Source organism: Oncorhynchus keta, chromosome 12, assembly GCF_023373465.1.
Source record: "Oncorhynchus keta strain PuntledgeMale-10-30-2019 chromosome 12, Oket_V2, whole genome shotgun sequence".
Taxonomy (NCBI): Eukaryota; Metazoa; Chordata; class Actinopteri; order Salmoniformes; family Salmonidae; genus Oncorhynchus; species Oncorhynchus keta.
The window spans coordinates 7,837,924-7,856,351 of record NC_068432.1 but is presented as its reverse complement, the minus strand read 5'-3'; the positions used below and the strand labels follow the sequence as shown (position 1 = coordinate 7,856,351).

At 40.3% G+C, this 18,428-nt stretch overlaps 1 protein-coding gene across 7 annotated transcripts in view; it reads right to left on the bottom strand.

Annotated features, from left to right (window-relative positions):
• Window positions 1–2,901: 2,901 nt before the first annotated feature.
• Window positions 2,902–18,428, bottom strand: part of LOC118390926 (general transcription factor II-I repeat domain-containing protein 1-like) — a 50,478-nt gene continuing 34,951 nt past the window's right edge. For 5 of the 7 annotated variants that reach the window (XM_035781765.1, XM_035781761.2, XM_035781764.2 and 2 more), the window contains exons 15-27: window positions 14,179–14,232; window positions 13,738–13,815; window positions 11,815–11,998; window positions 11,202–11,263; window positions 10,691–10,771; window positions 10,191–10,458; window positions 9,841–9,869; window positions 5,613–5,660; window positions 5,325–5,402; window positions 4,944–5,136; window positions 4,687–4,724; window positions 4,252–4,361; window positions 2,902–3,968 (exon numbers count right to left, since the gene is read on the bottom strand). In XM_035781765.1, coding sequence (XP_035637658.1) covers window positions 3,900–3,968; window positions 4,252–4,361; window positions 4,687–4,724; window positions 4,944–5,136; window positions 5,325–5,402; window positions 5,613–5,660; window positions 9,841–9,869; window positions 10,191–10,458; window positions 10,691–10,771; window positions 11,202–11,263; window positions 11,815–11,998; window positions 13,738–13,815; window positions 14,179–14,232 — 1,292 coding nt within the window. In that variant the 3' untranslated portion in view covers window positions 2,902–3,899. The remainder of the gene's footprint in view (window positions 3,969–4,251; window positions 4,362–4,686; window positions 4,725–4,943; window positions 5,137–5,324; window positions 5,403–5,612; window positions 5,661–9,840; window positions 9,870–10,190; window positions 10,459–10,690; window positions 10,772–11,201; window positions 11,264–11,814; window positions 11,999–13,737; window positions 13,816–14,178; window positions 14,233–18,428) is intronic. The other 2 variants (XM_035781762.2, XM_052457697.1) reach the window with 2 other exon arrangements.

Sequence of the window (18,428 nt, the reverse complement as noted above, 5' to 3'; positions counted from 1 at the left end):
TTATTGTTGGCTTGCCTATATATATTATGTATTTTCAACTTGACAGAGACCGAAAAGCTGGGGAGACACCCTACCAAATGGCCCAAAGTAGTTTATGGCGATAACTACACCTACTTGGTGGAATCTTCAGTTTTGCATAAATATCCAAATGCAGAGTAAAATTATAGCTGTTATTTTGACCGATACAGCTCACTAGTCCTTACTACCAGCTAACGAGCAAGCTTTGCGCAATACACATAGCTAGTTCGATACAAACAAGTGATGAAGTTGTTCGAACACATAAATGTGTCGAGTAACCGAAACCCACAGTTTTACATCATCATCGTGGCATAATAGCCTAACCATGAGTTTAGCCTAATCTGGTCCTTGGGCAGTTGATATAATTTAATTTAGTGGTTTTCTCCTACTTTTCTCCTACTATTGTTCAAACAAATCGGTATGTAACAGCTTTTCGGCATCTTAAAAGCAGGGTTAGTTATCTATACTGAACTAAAATAAACAACATGATAAGTGTTGGTTTTATGAGCTGCAATAAAAGATCCCAGAAATTTTACATATGCACAAAAAAAGCATATTTCTCTCTCATTTTGTGAACAAATGTGTTTACATCTCTGTTATTGAGCGTTTCTGCTTTGCTAAAAGAATCCATCCACCTGACAGGTGTGGCATATCAAGAAGCTGATTAAACGGCATGATCATTACACAGGTGCACCCTGTGCCGTGGACAGTAAAAGGCAACTCTACAGATGTCTTAAGTTTTGAGGGAGTGTGCAATTGGCATGCTGACTAATATATAATATAATATATAATATATGCCATTTAGCTGACGCTTTTATCCAAAGCGACTTACAGTCATGTGTGCATACATTCTACGTATGGGTGGTCCCGGGAATCAAACCCACTACCCTGGCGTTACAAGCGCCATGCTCTACCAACTGAGCCACAGAAGGACCACAGGAATGTTCACCAGAGAATTAAATATAAATTTCTCTACCATAAACTGCCTGCAAAGTTGTTTTAGAGAATTTGGCTGTACATCCAACTACCCTCACAACCGCAGACCACATGTAAACACGTCAGCCCAGAACCTCCACATCCGGCTTCTTCACCTACGGGACCGTCTGAGAGCTCATCTGCTTCCTCGTAACCCTCCCCAGGGTCTTGACCTGACTGCAGTTTGGCGTCATAACCAACTTCAGTGGGCAAATGCTCACCTTTGATTATTTTTTTTTTGTATCCATTTAAAAAAAAAAAAGTAACCTTTATTTAACTAGCCAAGTCAGTTAAGAACAAATTCTTACTTACAATGAGGGCCAAACCCGGACGACGCTGGGCCAATTGTGCACCTCCCTATGGGACTCCCAATCACAGCCGGTAGTGATACAGCCTGGATTTGAACCAGTGATGCCTCTAGCACTGAGTTGCAGTGCCACTCAAGATAAATTAAATATTAATTTAGCTCAAGAGGCCACAGGCACACTGGAGAAGTGTGCTCTTCACAGATGATACCCGGTTTCAACTGTACCAGGCAGATGGCAATTGTGTGGGCGAGCAGTTTGCTGATGTCAACGTTGTGAATGGATTGAATGCCCCATGGTGGCGGTTGCATTTATTAATGGCAATTTGAATGCAGAGATACCGCGATGAGATCGAGGCCCATTGTTGTGCCATTCATCCTACACTATCACCTCATGTTTCAGCATGATAATGCATAGCCCCTGGAAGCTGAAAATGTTCATTCTTCCATGGCCTGCATACTCACCAGACATGTTTGGGATGCACTCCATTCCACAGGCCACAATTAATAGCCTGATCTACTATGTGAAAGAAATGTCGCGCTACTTGATGCAAATGGTGGTCACACCAGATACTGACAGGTTTTCTGATCCCCACCCCTACCTCTTTTTTTTTTTTTTAAGGTATCTGTGACCAACAGATGCATATCTGTATTCCCAGTCTTGAGAAATCCATAATTTAGGGCCAATGCATGATTTCCTTATATGAACTATAACTCAGTAAAATCTTAAACTTGTAATCTTCAACCAAGACGTTAGCTAGCGAGATGGTTTTCTTGTTTCACCAACCTTATATGCTTCAGACAGCTTGCCTTCTGCCCAGGCAGCGTAGCTACAACGCTTGAGCTGGTCCTATAGTTGATTCGGAGCGGTAGAACCTCTGCATTATTGTGATGCCGTTGTCTTCAACCTAGAGTTAAAGCAGGACGTGTACCTTTCAATATGTGCTGTGAATTGTTGAGTCAACTCAACTGACATTACAAAAAAATACATTCCATTGCATAGCCCAAATCAGCATCTTTTGAATGAACATTCTACATTACCATGGCAATCCAGCATTGGTTGATAGAACATTTCAAATTACCAGGGAAGTTATTGCACCACAATACCAGTCAGACATTTTGAGTGCACCCAAGAGCTTCCATGTCCTTTCTATTCATTCTATTTCTGTGTCTGAACAACAATAGTTGCTTGGCAAATGATGACATGTGAATGAAACCGAAAATGAAAACTCATTTTAAGTGTCTGAGTCAAATATGCTAAAGTTACTTGTAGTGTTTGACACAGGATTAGCTTTTTTTGTGTGGTATAAGCGTCTATATTAATATTAACCTTGTTGTCATAAGCTACTGACAGCCAGATGTTTTTTTTAAATGTAATTCAAAAATGTTTAAGCCTCTAAGTCTTAGGTAGTTAAAAGCACTTAGCTGTCAATTGTCCTTTCAAAGCTCCATCATATACTTTTAATTTCTCTAATGATACCATGACAGTCAATGACACAATATGAATACAAAAGTAGTAGGTTTAAACTTTCTTTAGAATTATATATAGATATATATATATATTTTAACTTGCATTCATCACACACAAAGTCACTGCAGTCCAATGAAAGTGCAAGGCAACACATTTTATTTCAAAGGCCTAAATGGCATTAAGGTACAGCATATAAATACTGGTGAATCCAGAGACAATCGTTACAGGATAACACAGACCATTCTTTCTTTTACACACGTTACATTCATGTTGACTTAATGAGACATTTCAACTTAGCGCAGATGTGGAACAAACATAAGAAAAGCCGAGTTGAGAAATCTCAACTCCATGTACAAGTACTGTGATAAAAGAAAATCCATGTAGTTATACAAAATATGAAAATTGTTCTTAGATATAGTGCTATCACCTTGGGTTATTCCTACCACGGAGAATACCGGTACGCACACCTGAAGGCAAACATATTTCAACTGATATACTTTTTGAGTTTACATACAGTAGTAGTTAGCGTTGTAGAGACATTTGATTCAGTACTTAGATTACTGAACATTGTAATTTACATCCCTGCACATGTTTTTTTTTTCCATCTTCAAAATAAATAAATAAATACTCATACAAATATCTGAATGTTGTAAAACCAGATTGATCCAATACATTTGTGCCGTAGTTACACCCCGTAACGAAAGTCTCCATGTTGGATCTGATAAAAATTATCTAAAAGGGTGAGTACTTCAGTAATTGTGAGTTCCATAAGCTTAGTGCCATAACATAACCCCAGTCGGTTTGAATAGCGTTTTTTTTAAGCACTATTGAAATAGGTGTATCAAGAAAGCCCATCAGGACTTGTGGGGGAAGACAAAATAAAAGAAAGCATCCTGCAACAAATTATGCACAGATTCTATAGTTCCTCCTCACCTTTCCACCCAAGCCACCTAATATTGGCAATCGCCACCATTCCAAAACACACATCCAAACCTATATTTTCAGTCAGAAGAGTATTTAAGCAACAGCACACGCGCAAAGCTGAAACTTGGAGATGTGGTTATAAGTACAGCTTTGATAAAGTCCTCTCATGTCTATTCTCTTCCTGTAGCATAGCATATTTTTCCTCTACTAGTATTTCACCTTCCCATGGACTTGCACATTCACTCCACTGTAGTCCACCATGTACATGGGCCATTGCTACAAGCAGAAAGAGACAAAGCAATAGAAGGATCATTAGAGTGAGCATGAGGGAGACTAGTTATGCTGTTGCAGAAGCAAATTCCTGTCCAATTACACAACCATTAGTACCATTCACAAATGCCTTTAATACCTACAAATATAATATACATTTATAAATATAATGTAATCTGAATCAAAGTATCAAATCAGAGTATTTCAGTCATGTATTTTTGATAATGATTGAGAATGATCACGTAAATACAACAAACTGTTATATAATAGCTTTGTTATTACCACGTACCATCACTGGAATCTGATTGGTTGATACCCCTGACTCGGAGGGTAAGGACACCCGGCTGCTCTCCAGGACTCTTTTGCGTTTGCGTCGATTGGTAGAAACCTCATTCCCTTCTTAAATCACAAAAACAATAATGCCTTTTTGAACATACTGCTAAAGCACATGTCGTTATAGGCGGCAGCGTAGCCTAGTGGTTAGAGCGTTGGACTAGTAACCGGAAGGTTGCGAGTTCAAACCCCCGAGCTGACAAGGTACAAATCTGTCGTTCTGCCCCTGAATAGGCAGTTAACCCACTGTTCCCAGGCAGTGGGTTAACCAGACTTGCCTGGTTAAATAAAGGTAAAATTAAAAAACTTGTTTTATTTTTTTAAATAGACTGCATTGCTTTTTTTTATATATATATTTTTAATAAATAGGTTACTATAGAACAATCCTTACCTGTGTTACATGTTTGGGTGCATATTTCTGCAAAAGGCCTGTAGAAAAGAAAATTCATTAAATATTAATTTAATTTCTATAAATGACCAGATGTGAGCCTGGCATTACCTAAGAGTGAGTCTTCACTATAATTTCAACGTGTACAGTGTACAGTTCTTTCATGTCCTTCTTTCACATTTTAGACTTTGTATCCATAATCTGGGATATTTCCACAAACTTCAGATTGACACTATCATCACAATTACACAGACACTCACTGTAGCTGGCTTTTGATGTTGATGTTGATCTCATCTCGGGCTTGAAGAATCTTTTCCAGGCGGACTAAGTCGTAAGTGTTGGGATTTCTGAAGCGAATATCGTCTGGAAGGCCACTAACCTCCACAGACTCGGGACTGGCACGGATCAGCTTGTATGGGACCAGAACAGAGTGGTCCAGGCCCAAAGCATCACCTTAACAAGAATCTTTTCAGTCAGTTTTGGGCGGATCTTAACTTCAACTTAGGTTGAATGCATGGATATCATGCATGGATATCATGAGAGACTAAGTGAATATTAAACTTAATGTAAGTTAGAATAATCTTTTTCACTAAGGCTTGTATAGATAAAGCATACAGTATGAATGAAGGATATACACTGACCATATTTCTGGTTGAAGAGTTCTTTCACTTGCTCGCGAAGTATCACTTTCTCACCGATACAGTTGACCTCTTCCTCATCTGTCATTTCAGGAGGAGAGTCAAACAGAATTTGTGGGAAAATAAAATAAATATATGTATGCAGTTGACTCTGATAAGTGCACTGTTTACCTTGTTTTTGCTTGCCCTGGGTATCTGAATGCTCATATTTAGTGCATGCATTCATGACAATTTCAAATGAAGTGTTCATACGGCATCAAAATGAATATGCAACACAACTATAATGCTCACCGCTTATTGAGGCGTAGGCCTTCTTCAATAAAGTGATCCGACGAGGCGCTAAGAGGGAGACAAATGTAATGTCATTATACAACCGAGTGTACAAAACATTCTTGCTCATGCTCTTTCAGTGGCATAGACTGACCAGGTGAAAGCTATGATCCCTTATTGATGTCACTTGTTACCGTAATTGCTGGACTATAAGCCGCTACTTTATTCCCACGCTTTGAACCTTGCAGTTTATACAATGACGCGGCTAATTTATGGATTTTTCCCAGCTTCACAAGATTCATGCCGCCAAAAAACTGAGCACTGTCACATAATGTGACGTAAAATCGAGCGTGCTCAAACTTCCCATCATTCTGATTACGGTAGTAATTTTGTCACCCTCATCATGGCAAAGACACTGAGAAATGCATATGATGCAGCTTTCAAGTTGAAGGCGATCGATCTGGCTGTTAGAAAAGGAAAGAGAGCTGCTACACGGGAGCTTGGCCTTAATGAGTCTATGATAAGATGTTGGAAACAGCAGCGTGAGGAACTGACTCAGTGCAAAAAGACAACAAAGGCTTTCAGAGGGAAGAAAAGCAGATGGCCCAAAGTATTTGCAGCCACTCGACATCAGTGTAAATCGTGCATTTAAGGTGGCGCTCCTTGTTCAGTGGAAGTCTTGGATGACAAGTGGGGAGAAATCCTTCACTAAAACGGGCTGCATGCGAAGAGCAACTTATGGTCAAGTCTGCCAGTGGGTCCTGACAGCGTGGAGCAATGTCAAAAAATCCACTATCATCAACGGGTTTCTAAAGGCTGGACTGCTGCGTGTTGAAGGGGCAGCATGAGCTCAGCGGGGTATTTGCCTCCGGATGAAAGTGACGAGAGCGACAATGAAAACGATCCAACATCGGATGAAGCAATTCTGAGGCTATTCATCTCCGACACAGAAGGAGATGACTTCAGTGGTTTCAGTGCACAGGAGGAGGAAGATAGTGACCAAGTTAATTTGTTTCAATGTACCGGTAGGCACCAGCAGCTTATAGAAATGTGCGGCGTATTTATGTACAAAATACATATTTTTTAATAATTCAGTGGGTGCAGTTTATATTCAGGTGCGCTTAATAGTCCAGCAATTACGGTAAATACACTTCAAATCAGTGTAAAGGAAGGGGAAGAAGGATTTTTAAGCCTAGAGACAATTGAGACATAGATTGTGTATGTGCGCCATTCAGAGGGTGAATGGCCAAGACAAAATATTTAAGTGTCTTTGAATTGGGTATGGTAGTAGGTGCCAGGCACACCGGTTTGAGTGTGTCAAGAACTGCAACACTGATGGGTTTTCTACACAACAGTTTCCTGTGTGAAGCAAAAGGAGATGCAACTCAATATTAGCAATGTGTCCCTAATGCTTTGTACACTCAGTGTTTATAACTACTACACTATCTATTAGTTCACAGTGGACATGGGACATTTCTTAACAAGTCATGTACTTGTTAGGAAATGTGCTTACCGCCCCAATAGGTCCACAGACGACACAATCACACTGCCCTCACCCATCTGGACAAGAGGAATACCTATGTAAGAATGCTGTTCATCGACTACAGCTCAGCATTTAACACCATATTACCCTCCAAACTCATCATTAAGCGCGAGACCCTGGGTCTCGAGCCTGCCCTGTGCAACTTGGTCCTGGACTTTCTGATGGGACGCCCCCAGGTGGTGAGGGTAGGAAACAAAATCTCCACCCAGCTGATCCTCAACACTGGGGCCCCACAAGGGTACGTTCTCAGCCCTCTCCTGTACTCCCTGTTCACCCATGACTGCGTGGCCATGCACGCCTCCAACTCAACCATCAAGTTTGCAGACGACACTAGAGTGGTAGGCTTGATTACCAATAACGACGAGACGGCCTACAGGGAGGAGGTGAGGGCCCTCGGAGTGTGGTGTCAGGAAAATAACCTCACACTCAACGTAAACAAAACAAAGGAGATGATCATGGACTTCAGGAAACAGCAGAGGGAGCAGCCCCCTATCCACGTCGACAGGACAGTAGTGGAGAAGGTGGTAAGTTGTAAGTTCCTCGGCGTACACATCAAGAACAAACTGAAATGGACCACCCACACAGACAGCGTGGTGAAGAAGGCGCAACAGCGCCTCTTCAAACTCAGGAGGCTGAAGAAATTTGTCTTGTCACCAAAAACACTCAAACTTTTACAGATGCACAATTGAGAGCATCCTGTCGGGCGGTATCACCGCCTGGTACGGCAACTGCTCCACCCACAACCGTAAGGCTCTCCAGAGGGCAGTGAGGTCTGCACAATGCATCACCGGGGGCAAACTACCTGCCCTCCAGGACACCTACACCACCCAATGTCACAGGAAGGCCAAAAAGATCATCAAGGACAACAACCACCCGAGCCACTGCCTGTTCACCCCGCTATCATCCAGAAGGCGAGGTCAGTACATGTGCATCAAAGCTGGGACCGACAGACTGAAAAACAGCTTCTATCTCAAGGCCATCAGACTGTTAAATAGTCATCACTAACATTGAGTGGCTGCTGCCAACATACTGACTCAAATCTCTAGCCCCTTTAATAATAAAAAATTGGATGTAATAAATGTATCACTTGTGACTTTACACAATCAACTTTATATAATGTTTACATACCCTACATTACTCATCTTATATGTATATAATGTACTCTAAACCATCTACTGCATCTTGCCTATGCCGTTCGGCCATTGCTCATCCATATATTTATACGTACATATTATTTATATGTACTTATTCATTCCTTTACACCTGTGTCAAAGTTAGTTGTGAAATTGTTAGATTACTTGTTAGATATTACTGCATGGTCGGAACTAGAAGCACAAGCATTTCGCTACACTCGCATTAACATCTGCTAATCATGTGTAGGTAGGTGACCAATAAAATTTGATTTGAAAATTCAGAAATATGAATATCTGCTTTAGAGGTTGACCGATTATGATTTTTCAAGGCCAATACCGATACCGATTACTGGAGGACCAAAAAGGCTGATTAATCGTCCGATTTTTATTTATTTATTTGTAATAATGACAATTACAACCATACTGAATGAACACTTATTTTAACTTAATATAATACATCAATAAAATCAATTTAGCTTCAAGTAAATAATGAAACGTTCAATTTGGTTTAAATAATGCAAAAACAAAGTGTTGGAGAAGAAAGTAAAAGTGCAATATGTGCTATGTAAGAAAGCTAACGTTTCAGTTCCTTGCACAGAACATGAAAACATATGAGTATTTCCCTCTATACCATTTGTATTTCATTAACCTTTGACAATTGGATGTTCTTATAGGCACTTTAGTATTGCCAGTGTAACAGTATAGCTTCAGTCCCTCTCCTCGCTCCTCCCTGGGCTCGAACCAGCAACACAACGACAACAGCCACAATCAGAGCAGCGTTACCCATGTAGAGCAAGGGGAACAACTACGAGAAAGCTCAGAGCGAGTGACGTTTGAAACGCTATTAGCGCGCACTAACTAGCTAGCCATTTCACTTCGGTTACACCAGCCTCAGCTCGGGAGTTGATAGGCTTGAAGTCATAAACAGCGAAATGCTTGACGCACAACGAAGAGCTGCTGGCAAAAACACACGAAAGTGCTGTTTGAATGAATGTTTACGCGCCTGCTTCTGCATAACACCGCTCAGTCAGATACTTAGATAATTGTATGCTCAGTCAGGTTATATGCAACGCAGGACACGATATTACTAGATATTATCGAGCATCAACCATGTGTAGTTAACTAGTGATTATGATTGATTGTTTTTTATAATATAAGTTTAATGCTACCTAGCAACTTACCTTGGCTTACTGCATTCGCGTAACAGGCAGTCTCCTTGTGGAGTGCAACGAGAGAGAGGCAGGTCGTTATTGCGTTGGACGAGTTAACTAAGATTGTAAGATTGGATCCCCCGAGCTGACAAGGTGAAAATCTGTCTTTCTGCCCCTGAACAAAGCAGTTTTACCCAGCATTCCCAGGCCGTCATTGAAAATAATAATGTGTTCTTAACTGACTTGCCTAATTAAATAAGGTTATTAAAAAAACTTTTTTTTAATAATAAATACATATATTTTTAAATCGGCGCCCAAAAATACCGATTGTTATGAAAACATGAAATCGGCCCTAATTAAATTGGCCATTCCGATTAATCGGTCGACCTCTAATCTGCTTCATAAAATATATGGAGAGTTACCTGGTTTAGGGATGAGTCCTTGGAAAGGTCTGCAAGAGATAAACAAAGATGGAATCTTAACATCAACCAACCAACTACCAGGGTGAAAAGAAAAGTAGCAATAGTTTGTCCCAAGGGCCAGTAGCTGAACATCCCTGCCATATGTCTTATTTCCACAACCCCATAAATAATAATAATAATATGCCATTTAGCAGACGCTTTTATCCAAAGCGACTTACAGTCATGTGTGCATACATTCTACGTATGGGTGGTCCCGGGAATCGAACCCACTACCCTGGCGTTACAAGCGCCATGCTCTACCAACTGAGCTACAGAAGGACCACATGAAAACGTGAAGGAGAACTACCCACCTGGTGATGGTGAAGCAGATCTTGTCTGCAACTGCCAGGATCCTCTCCAGGTTCTGCGAGCCAAAGGTACAGGGTTTCCTGAAGGGGATGCCAGGGGGAAGGCCCTCGATGATCACCGAGCCCGGGTTGCTCTTGATCCTCTTGTAAGGCACTTGGACGGGGTATTTGATGCCAAGTGCCTCCCCATACTTCCGGTTGAATAAGTCCTGGACCTGCTCTCTCAGGGTGTTGGCCAGGTCGATCCTAGACAGCTTGGCCTCTAAGCTGTCTGTCAACAGAACCATATGACAACATCAGATGGAGTAGTTTTGTTTAATTTATTTCATATACACCTTTGCAACATATAAATAGTGCTTCTCATTTTAGAGAAAAAGTGAACAAGCAAGAGGAAAAAAACAATCGCAACCAGGCTCCAAATGATATCCACTATGTATTACTCAAAGTATAGGAGGGTAAATGAATGTACCGATATTGAATCAAGTACTTGGTCTCCTTATTACCTGGGAAGCTTGGTCTCTGCATTGCAGCCCCTACGTCTTCTGACAAAGCATCTTTGGAGTCCAGGTCTGTGGAAAAAAAGTCTAAAAAAGCGGTGAATACAACCAGTTCACCAGACCTATTTGGAAATATGGATCCAAACCACTGCCTTAAATGTGTAATTACCAGCTCATTTTAATTAATTACAGAGTTAATTCTAATTTATGGGCTCAAGATTTTGAACTGATCATGTGTAGAATAATAGTTGGTTTAAAAGGGCCTAATGGTAAAGGACACAGTGGAGAACATTATAAGAGGGCTGGGCCCATTTTCACTAAATCAATTCAGTAATGAATTGACATTGAACCAAAATTCTAACTTATTTCAAACTAATGAGATATTGGCCATTATATTCATTGGGGATGTTTAATCTAGTTTGTAAACTTACTTTGTGTTTTTGAATGTTAATATTGTTAAAATAAACTGTGATACAATCATTAAATCAGCTGGAATTTAGGATGAAGATGTAGTCACCTGAATCAAAGGCTGGGAGTGGAGGCGGTTCTAGCTTGACAAGATCTGTTAACAGTTCTGGCCTGGATAGTATACCACAACAAAACATGGTTAGAACTTCATAAAGAGAAGCTTGCACACAAATAATGCTTTTGTGTTTAATTCCTGCACCAACTTATACAACGTTTTACCTCGATCCTCTTCATACAACAATAATAATAATATATCCAAACAAGGATTGTGTTCCAGGCTGACTATATTGCAGATGACTTCTATATCTCACAACGCCTGGATAAGTGTTTCACACATCAGTTAACCACATCATATGATATAGCAGTCTGATGCCCGACTGGGCAGTCGATGATGCAACCGTTGGTTGATGTAATGCAACATCTGCAATGTAATCAGCCTGGAATGCGACCAAGACCTTAGTTGCATTCCAATAATCCTATTGAAGTGTGTACTTGTTCACTACTCCCCACAAAATAATTAGATTGGTGTAGGGCTAGAGGGTTTCCATATATCAGTCATTTCCTTTCAAATCAATGAAGGGATGTGAACAACTGCAAACTTCTGGAGAAAGGAGATATTATTGGGATGCACCCTGCCCCCGTGACAATGTATGGCCTCTGACCTTTTGATAACAAAGTGGATCTGGCTGCCAACAGCCAGGATCTTTCGCAGCTTGGCCGCTCCGAAACAGTTGGGCCTACGGAAAGTCATGCCCTCTGGGAGCCCTGTGACACACAGCTCCTCTGGGTACATCTGAAACTTGGAGTAGGGCACCTTTGCAGACTCAGGTAGTCCAAGGGCCTCGGCTACAGAAAGAGAGGGGGATGGGAAATGGAGAGGAATATGGGTGATTCATTTTATGCAAAAGCCCTATGCTGTTCAATATTTAAAGTGGCACTCCAGTCTCCTTTTCACCTCATTAAACACCAGATTTACTTAACAAAAGGCACATCTCAATAGGTGGTCCAGGTAAGTCATGGCATAGCACAAGTGGGAGGGTGGGCCTTTCCTCTTTTGTTCTTTATTTCCCCTCCATTGTTCCTAAATCAAGGGGGAGGCTGATGACATCACAGATTCCGATCAGACTAACTCAAAACATATTTGTTTACCCTTTAGTGTTTGTACTTTACTGTGTTTACACTTGGGATATCGCTTTTCAACAGTATATGTTCAAAAATCGCTGGAAGACTTTTTTAAAGGCAGTGTAGCACCTACTTCTCAATGCCAGAAACACATATAATAATAGCTTAGAGAACCAAAAGAAAACATTCCCATATTAAAAACTCTTAAATCAGTTACAATATTGTAATGTTTTCCTAAAGTTGGGTTTGAGGTTTTCTCCAAGTCAGCTCTAACTTCAGAAACAGTCCCATAACGCCCCTCGATCAGCGTCACAAAGTGGGATACATTGGTGAGAATGAGGCGGGCGAATTGGGTGTCTATGGTCAATCTGCATGTCATATTTAATCCCTGGGAACTTCCACAGCTATCAACAATGGAAGGAGGGCATCAGCAAGAACTTGCTTCTCAAAGTGATTAATGTCCCTACCATCAACGTGACTTCTAAAGCATCTCAAACAGCTAGCAGCATCAGCAGACTGAGCATTATCACAGGCTTCAGTGAGCATGGAAGTGAAAGAGCTAGCTTTCTACCTCTATGCTAACATTTACTAGCTATAGAGCTACCACATGTAGTTCACATCTTCCATCTAAATAACACTGATAAAACTAACCAAATGTAAACATGTCTGCCAGCTGTTGGTAGCTAACTGCTGGTACTGTCCTACTATAGATAGGCTTGTACTATGGGAAAGAGTAGGTTTGGCCGCTACGGAGGTCATGGTTACTGTATAGAGTCCTATGGCTGGGGCTGAACTGTGTGTGTGGATGGCTCGTCTTATGGATCCGCGCGGGTTGATGCATCACCTGCAGCAGAATTTTATTCTACCATCTTCTATGGGCTACTCGAAGATATTCCCTACACTGTACTGATGGCAGATTTTAGGAACGGAATATGGAATATGTGGGGGCTGCGCGTTGCGGTAATTAGTCTGTTCTGTAGCTCTAGGGGAGTTTTATATATGGCCTGCTGAGTGCGAGCTAAACTGGAATGCTACTCATACTAAAAAGTGAAGTGCCACTTGGTGCGTGCCATATAACCATGTAGAGGAGTCTACCAGCAATATATTCCTCCAATGTGCGAGTCAGAAATTACAATCTTGTGTTCGGGGCTTTCCGGCAGTGGTTTTTACATGCACAGAGCATAAATTGTACAATTGTAAACTAACAAATGATTGTTCAAGTAAAACCCATGTATATTAGCTCATATACAGCACCAACTGGAATTATACCCAGGATTGTTAAAACATTTTTTGGGGAGAATCATTGCTTTCTCTGTGGCATCTTAACAAGGATAGAAAATTATGAGGCTGTGTAGAAACGGTTGATGAAGTCTATAATTTATGATTTATTGCTCGAGTCAGTTGCTCTCGCTTGGCCAGAGTCTGAACATTGAGTGTGCAGGTAAGTGTATTAGGCAGCTTACCATACTTAGTGCTGAATAGGCTTTCCACTTGCCTCCGAAGCTGGAGGATAATTTCACCTATGTCCTCAGCTAGATTTCCTTTCCGGAAAAAAAGCAAATGAAGAAAAATGTTCACAAGTGTTTTATTCAGAGCTGTAGAAAACGACCTGATTAGTGAAGAAGAATGTGATACATGTAAAAGTTACAACAGATTCCAATGCATTAAAACTGCAGTCTGAATCAACAATGTCCTGAAGTGATAAAACAGTTGAACTAAACTCATGGAGGCATTTATACATTATATCAATCCAGAATCAATTTAAAAGTGCAAAAGTGAAAAATCCCAGATTTCACCTTTAACAATCAATCATTTGAAATGGATTTGTTAGGCTTTGTCCAATGTAAGAACACAGTGCATTCATCTGAAATATCTTAGAGACAGGTTGTCCATCCTATTTTTACCTTCAGAAGATCTTCTGAGGCCTTGAGAAGATGGTTTAGATGAAAGTGCTTCAGCTGAAAGGAAGACGGCAAAGAGGTGAGCAGGGTTGGCAAGTCTAGTTAAAAAGGTTTCACATTGGTACTTACAACTCATGCTACTGTTTGTCAAGCCAAGATATACTGTTTAAGAAATGACAACGCTCAAACAACAGTAGAACCTCAAAGATACAAACCTCAGAAATACAGATTGACCGGTCAACCGAAATGGAAATATAAAATGAGGAGGACGTATTAAATTAAAAAACAACTAACTTTTACAGGCTACCGATAAACATAAATGTTGCTTACATTTGCTAAAAACACAATTATTTACCATGACATGAAAAAATATTATATATATTTATATATAGATTATAAGGATAAACATACATACACACACACACAGTACCAGTCAAAAGTTTGAAGGTTTATCCTTATAATCTACACTATTTTCTACATTGTAGAATAATATGGAAGACATCAAAACTATGAAAAAACAAATATGGAATCATATAGTAACAAAAAAAAGAGTTAAACAAATCAAAATATATTTTATATTTGAGATTCTTCAAAGTAGCCACCATTTGCTTTAATGACAGCTTTGCACACTTTTGGCATTCTCTCAACCAGCATCATGAGGGAGTCACCTGGAATGCATTTCAATTAACAGGTGTGCTTTGTTAAAAGTCCATTTGTGGAATTTATTTCCTTCTTAATGTGTTTGAGCGCATTGTGTTGTGACAAGGTAGGGGTGGTATACAGAAGATAGCCCTATTTGGGAAAAGACCAAGTCCATTTTATGACAAGAACAGCTCAAAAAGCAAAGAGAAACGACAGTCCAGCATTACTTGTAGACATGAAGAACAGTCAATCCGGAAAATGTCAAGAACTTTGAAAGTTTCTTTGAGTGCAGTCGTAAAAACCATCAAGAGCTATGATGAAACTGGCTCTTACGAGGAACGCCACTGGAAAGGAAGACCCAGAGTTACCTCTGCTGCAGAGGATAAGCGCATTAGAGTTACCAGCCTCAGAAATTGCAGCCCAAATAAATACTTCACAGAATTCAAGTAACAGACATCTCAACATGCAAAGAATTTCAGGAAATTAGCTTTAAAACTGCCACATGTCCTCTCAACTCCATGGAGAATTTCAGGAAATTGCCTTAAAAATGCAAAAACCGTTTCCCTCTAAAATTCAACCGTGCAGACAGGCTGAACGCACCCACTGCCACGCCCACCACCTATGTCACCATTGATCATAAGGCAAAGATATTGTTGTACATAATTTGTTAATCTGGTAATATGATGTAGAAAAAAATTGCATGATATTTTTCCGCACTTACCCGTGTTTTTTCCCTTCATGATCATCGTTGGAAAAGAAAAAAACTTGAACATAACATCACAGCAACCAAATAAAACAAACAAAATGTCTAAGGATCTAGACAAGAGGTTAGCATGGACACTTGAGTACAATTCCTTTTCTTTCTTCTCTTCTCTACGAATGTTCAAATAATGAGCCAAACATGACAATGAGTGACATGATAGCACAAACAGACTGGCACTCAGGCTAGTATAGTTCCACAAGTATAGCACAACTTAGAATTGAGGTTCAGAAAGAGAATGTAGTGTACTCAAGTGTCCTTAGTTACCTCGTGCTACTCGACTACAATCAGGGCTTGGGGATGGATGTTTAGGCCTAGGGCGTGGGTGACTAGGGTAGGGGGTTGGGCTGCAGGGGCTGTTGGCCGGGGTTGAGACAAGAATTTGTGTAGGGTGCATGAACTGTACCGTCAAACCTGAGACAGAGTCCAAATTAAAAACATATATCTTCAGTGAAAATCACAAACTGGACTAAATAAACCCAGTTTTGGTCAATTCTCAAATTACATTTGTTTATAGAGGTTTTCTATTGCAGTTATTATATTAGGAAACTGAAACCGATCTGGATTAGAGGTCGACCGATTAATCGGAATGGCCGATTAATTAGGGCCGATTTCAAGTTTTCATAACAATCGGAAATCGGTATTAATTGGACACCAATTTTTGTTGTTTTTGTACACCTTTATTTAACTAGGCAAGTCAGTTAACCTGTTGAGTGTAGGGGGCAGTATTTTGATGTTTGGATGAAAAACGTACCCAAATGAAACTAGAATATAATATAATTGCATATAATTGTCAGATTAGGATAGAAAACACTAATGTTTCCAAAACTGTCAAAATATTGTCTGTGAGTATAACAGAACTGATATTGCAGGTGAAAACCTGAGGAAAATCCAACTAGGAAGTGCCTCTTATTTTGAAACCTCCCTGTTCCAGTGCATGCCTTCCTTCCATTTAAAGGGATATCAACCTGATTCCACGTGGTGTGAACAGTCTTTAGACATAGTTTCAGCCATTTATTCTGAAAAATGAGCGAGAACGATCACATCGCGTCAGTGGATGGCTGGGTGCCAGCAGAGTTTTGCATGTGCAACAGCTTGGAGTAGACATTTTCTCTCTCTCCTATTGAAAAAGCTACGGTCCGGTTGAAATATTATCGATTATTTATTGTAAAAACAACCTGAGGATTGATTATAAAAAACGTTTGACATGTTTCTACGAACTTTACGGATACTATTTGGAATTTTATAATATAATATATTTTCATCTGCCAATCATGACCTGCACGAGCCTGTGGATTTCTGAACAAAACACGCCAACCAAATGGAGGTTTTTGGTTATAAAAATAATCTTTATCGAACAAAAGGAACATTTATTGTGTAACTGGGAGTCTCGTGAGTGCAAACATCCGAAGATCATCCAAGGTAAGCGATTCATTTTATTGCTTCTCTGACTTTTGTGAATTTGGCGCTCTGCAATTCAGCGGATGTTGACGAAAATGATCCCGTTAACGGGATGGGTGCGCCAAGAAGTTGAGAACACATTCATATTTTCAATGACGACCTAGGAACGGATGGATTAACTGACTTGTTCAGGGGCAGAACGACAGATTTTTACCTTGTCAGCTCGGGGATTCAATCTTGCATCCTTACAGTTAACTAGTCCAACACTCTTAACCACCTGCTCAACGAGGACCCTGTCTGTTACGCGAATGCAGTTGAAGCCAATGTAAGTTGCTAGCTAGCATTAAACTTATCTTATAAAAAAACAAGCAATCATAATCACTAGTTAAAACTACACATGGTTGATGATATTACTAGTTTATCTAGCGTGTCCTGTATTGCATATAATCGATGTGGTGCGCATTCGCGAAAAAGGACTGTCGTTGCTCCAATGTGTACCTAACCATAAACATCCAGGCCTTTCTTAAAATCAATACACAAGTATATATTTTTAAACCTGCATATTTAGTTAATATTGCCTGCTAAAATGAATTTATTTTACCTAGGGAAATGGTGTCACTTCTCTTGCAACAGAGTCAGGGTATATGTAGCAGTTTGGGCCGCCTGGCTCGTTGCGAACTGTGTGAAGACTATTTCTTCCTAACAAAGAAGGCCAACTTCGCCAAACGGGGGATAATTTAACAAAAAGCGCATTTGCGAAAAAAGCAATCGTTGCACGACTGTACCGAACCATAAACATCAATGCCTTTCTTAAAATCAATACAGAGAAGTATATATTTTTAAACCTGTATATTTAGCTAAAATACATCCAGGTTAGCAGGCAATATTAACCATGTGAAATTGTGTCACTTCTCTTGCGTTCATTGCACGCAGAGTCAGGGTATATGCAGCAGTTTGGGCCGCCTGGCTCGTTGCGAACTAATTTGCCAGAATTTTACGTAATTTTGACATAACATTGAAGGTTGTGCAATGTAACAGGAATATTTAGACTGATGGATGCCACCCGTTAGATAAAATACGGCACGGTTCCGTATTTCACTGAAAGAATAAACTTTTTGTTTGAGATGATAGTTTCCGGATTCGACCATATAAATGACCTAAGGCTCGTATTTCTGTGTGTTATGTTATAATTAAGTCTAGGATTTGATAGAGCAGTCTGACTGAGCTATGGTAGGCACCAGCAGGCTCGTAAGCATTCATTCAAACAGTACCTTCGTGCGTTTTGCCAGCAGCTCTTCGCTGTGCTTCAAGCATTGCGCTGTTTATGACTTCAAGCCTATCCGCTAGTTAGCGGGGTGCGCGCTTATAGCGTTTCAAACGTCACACGCTCTGAGACTTGGAGTAGTTGTTCCCCTTGCTCTGCAAGGGCCGCGGCTTTTGTGGAGCGATG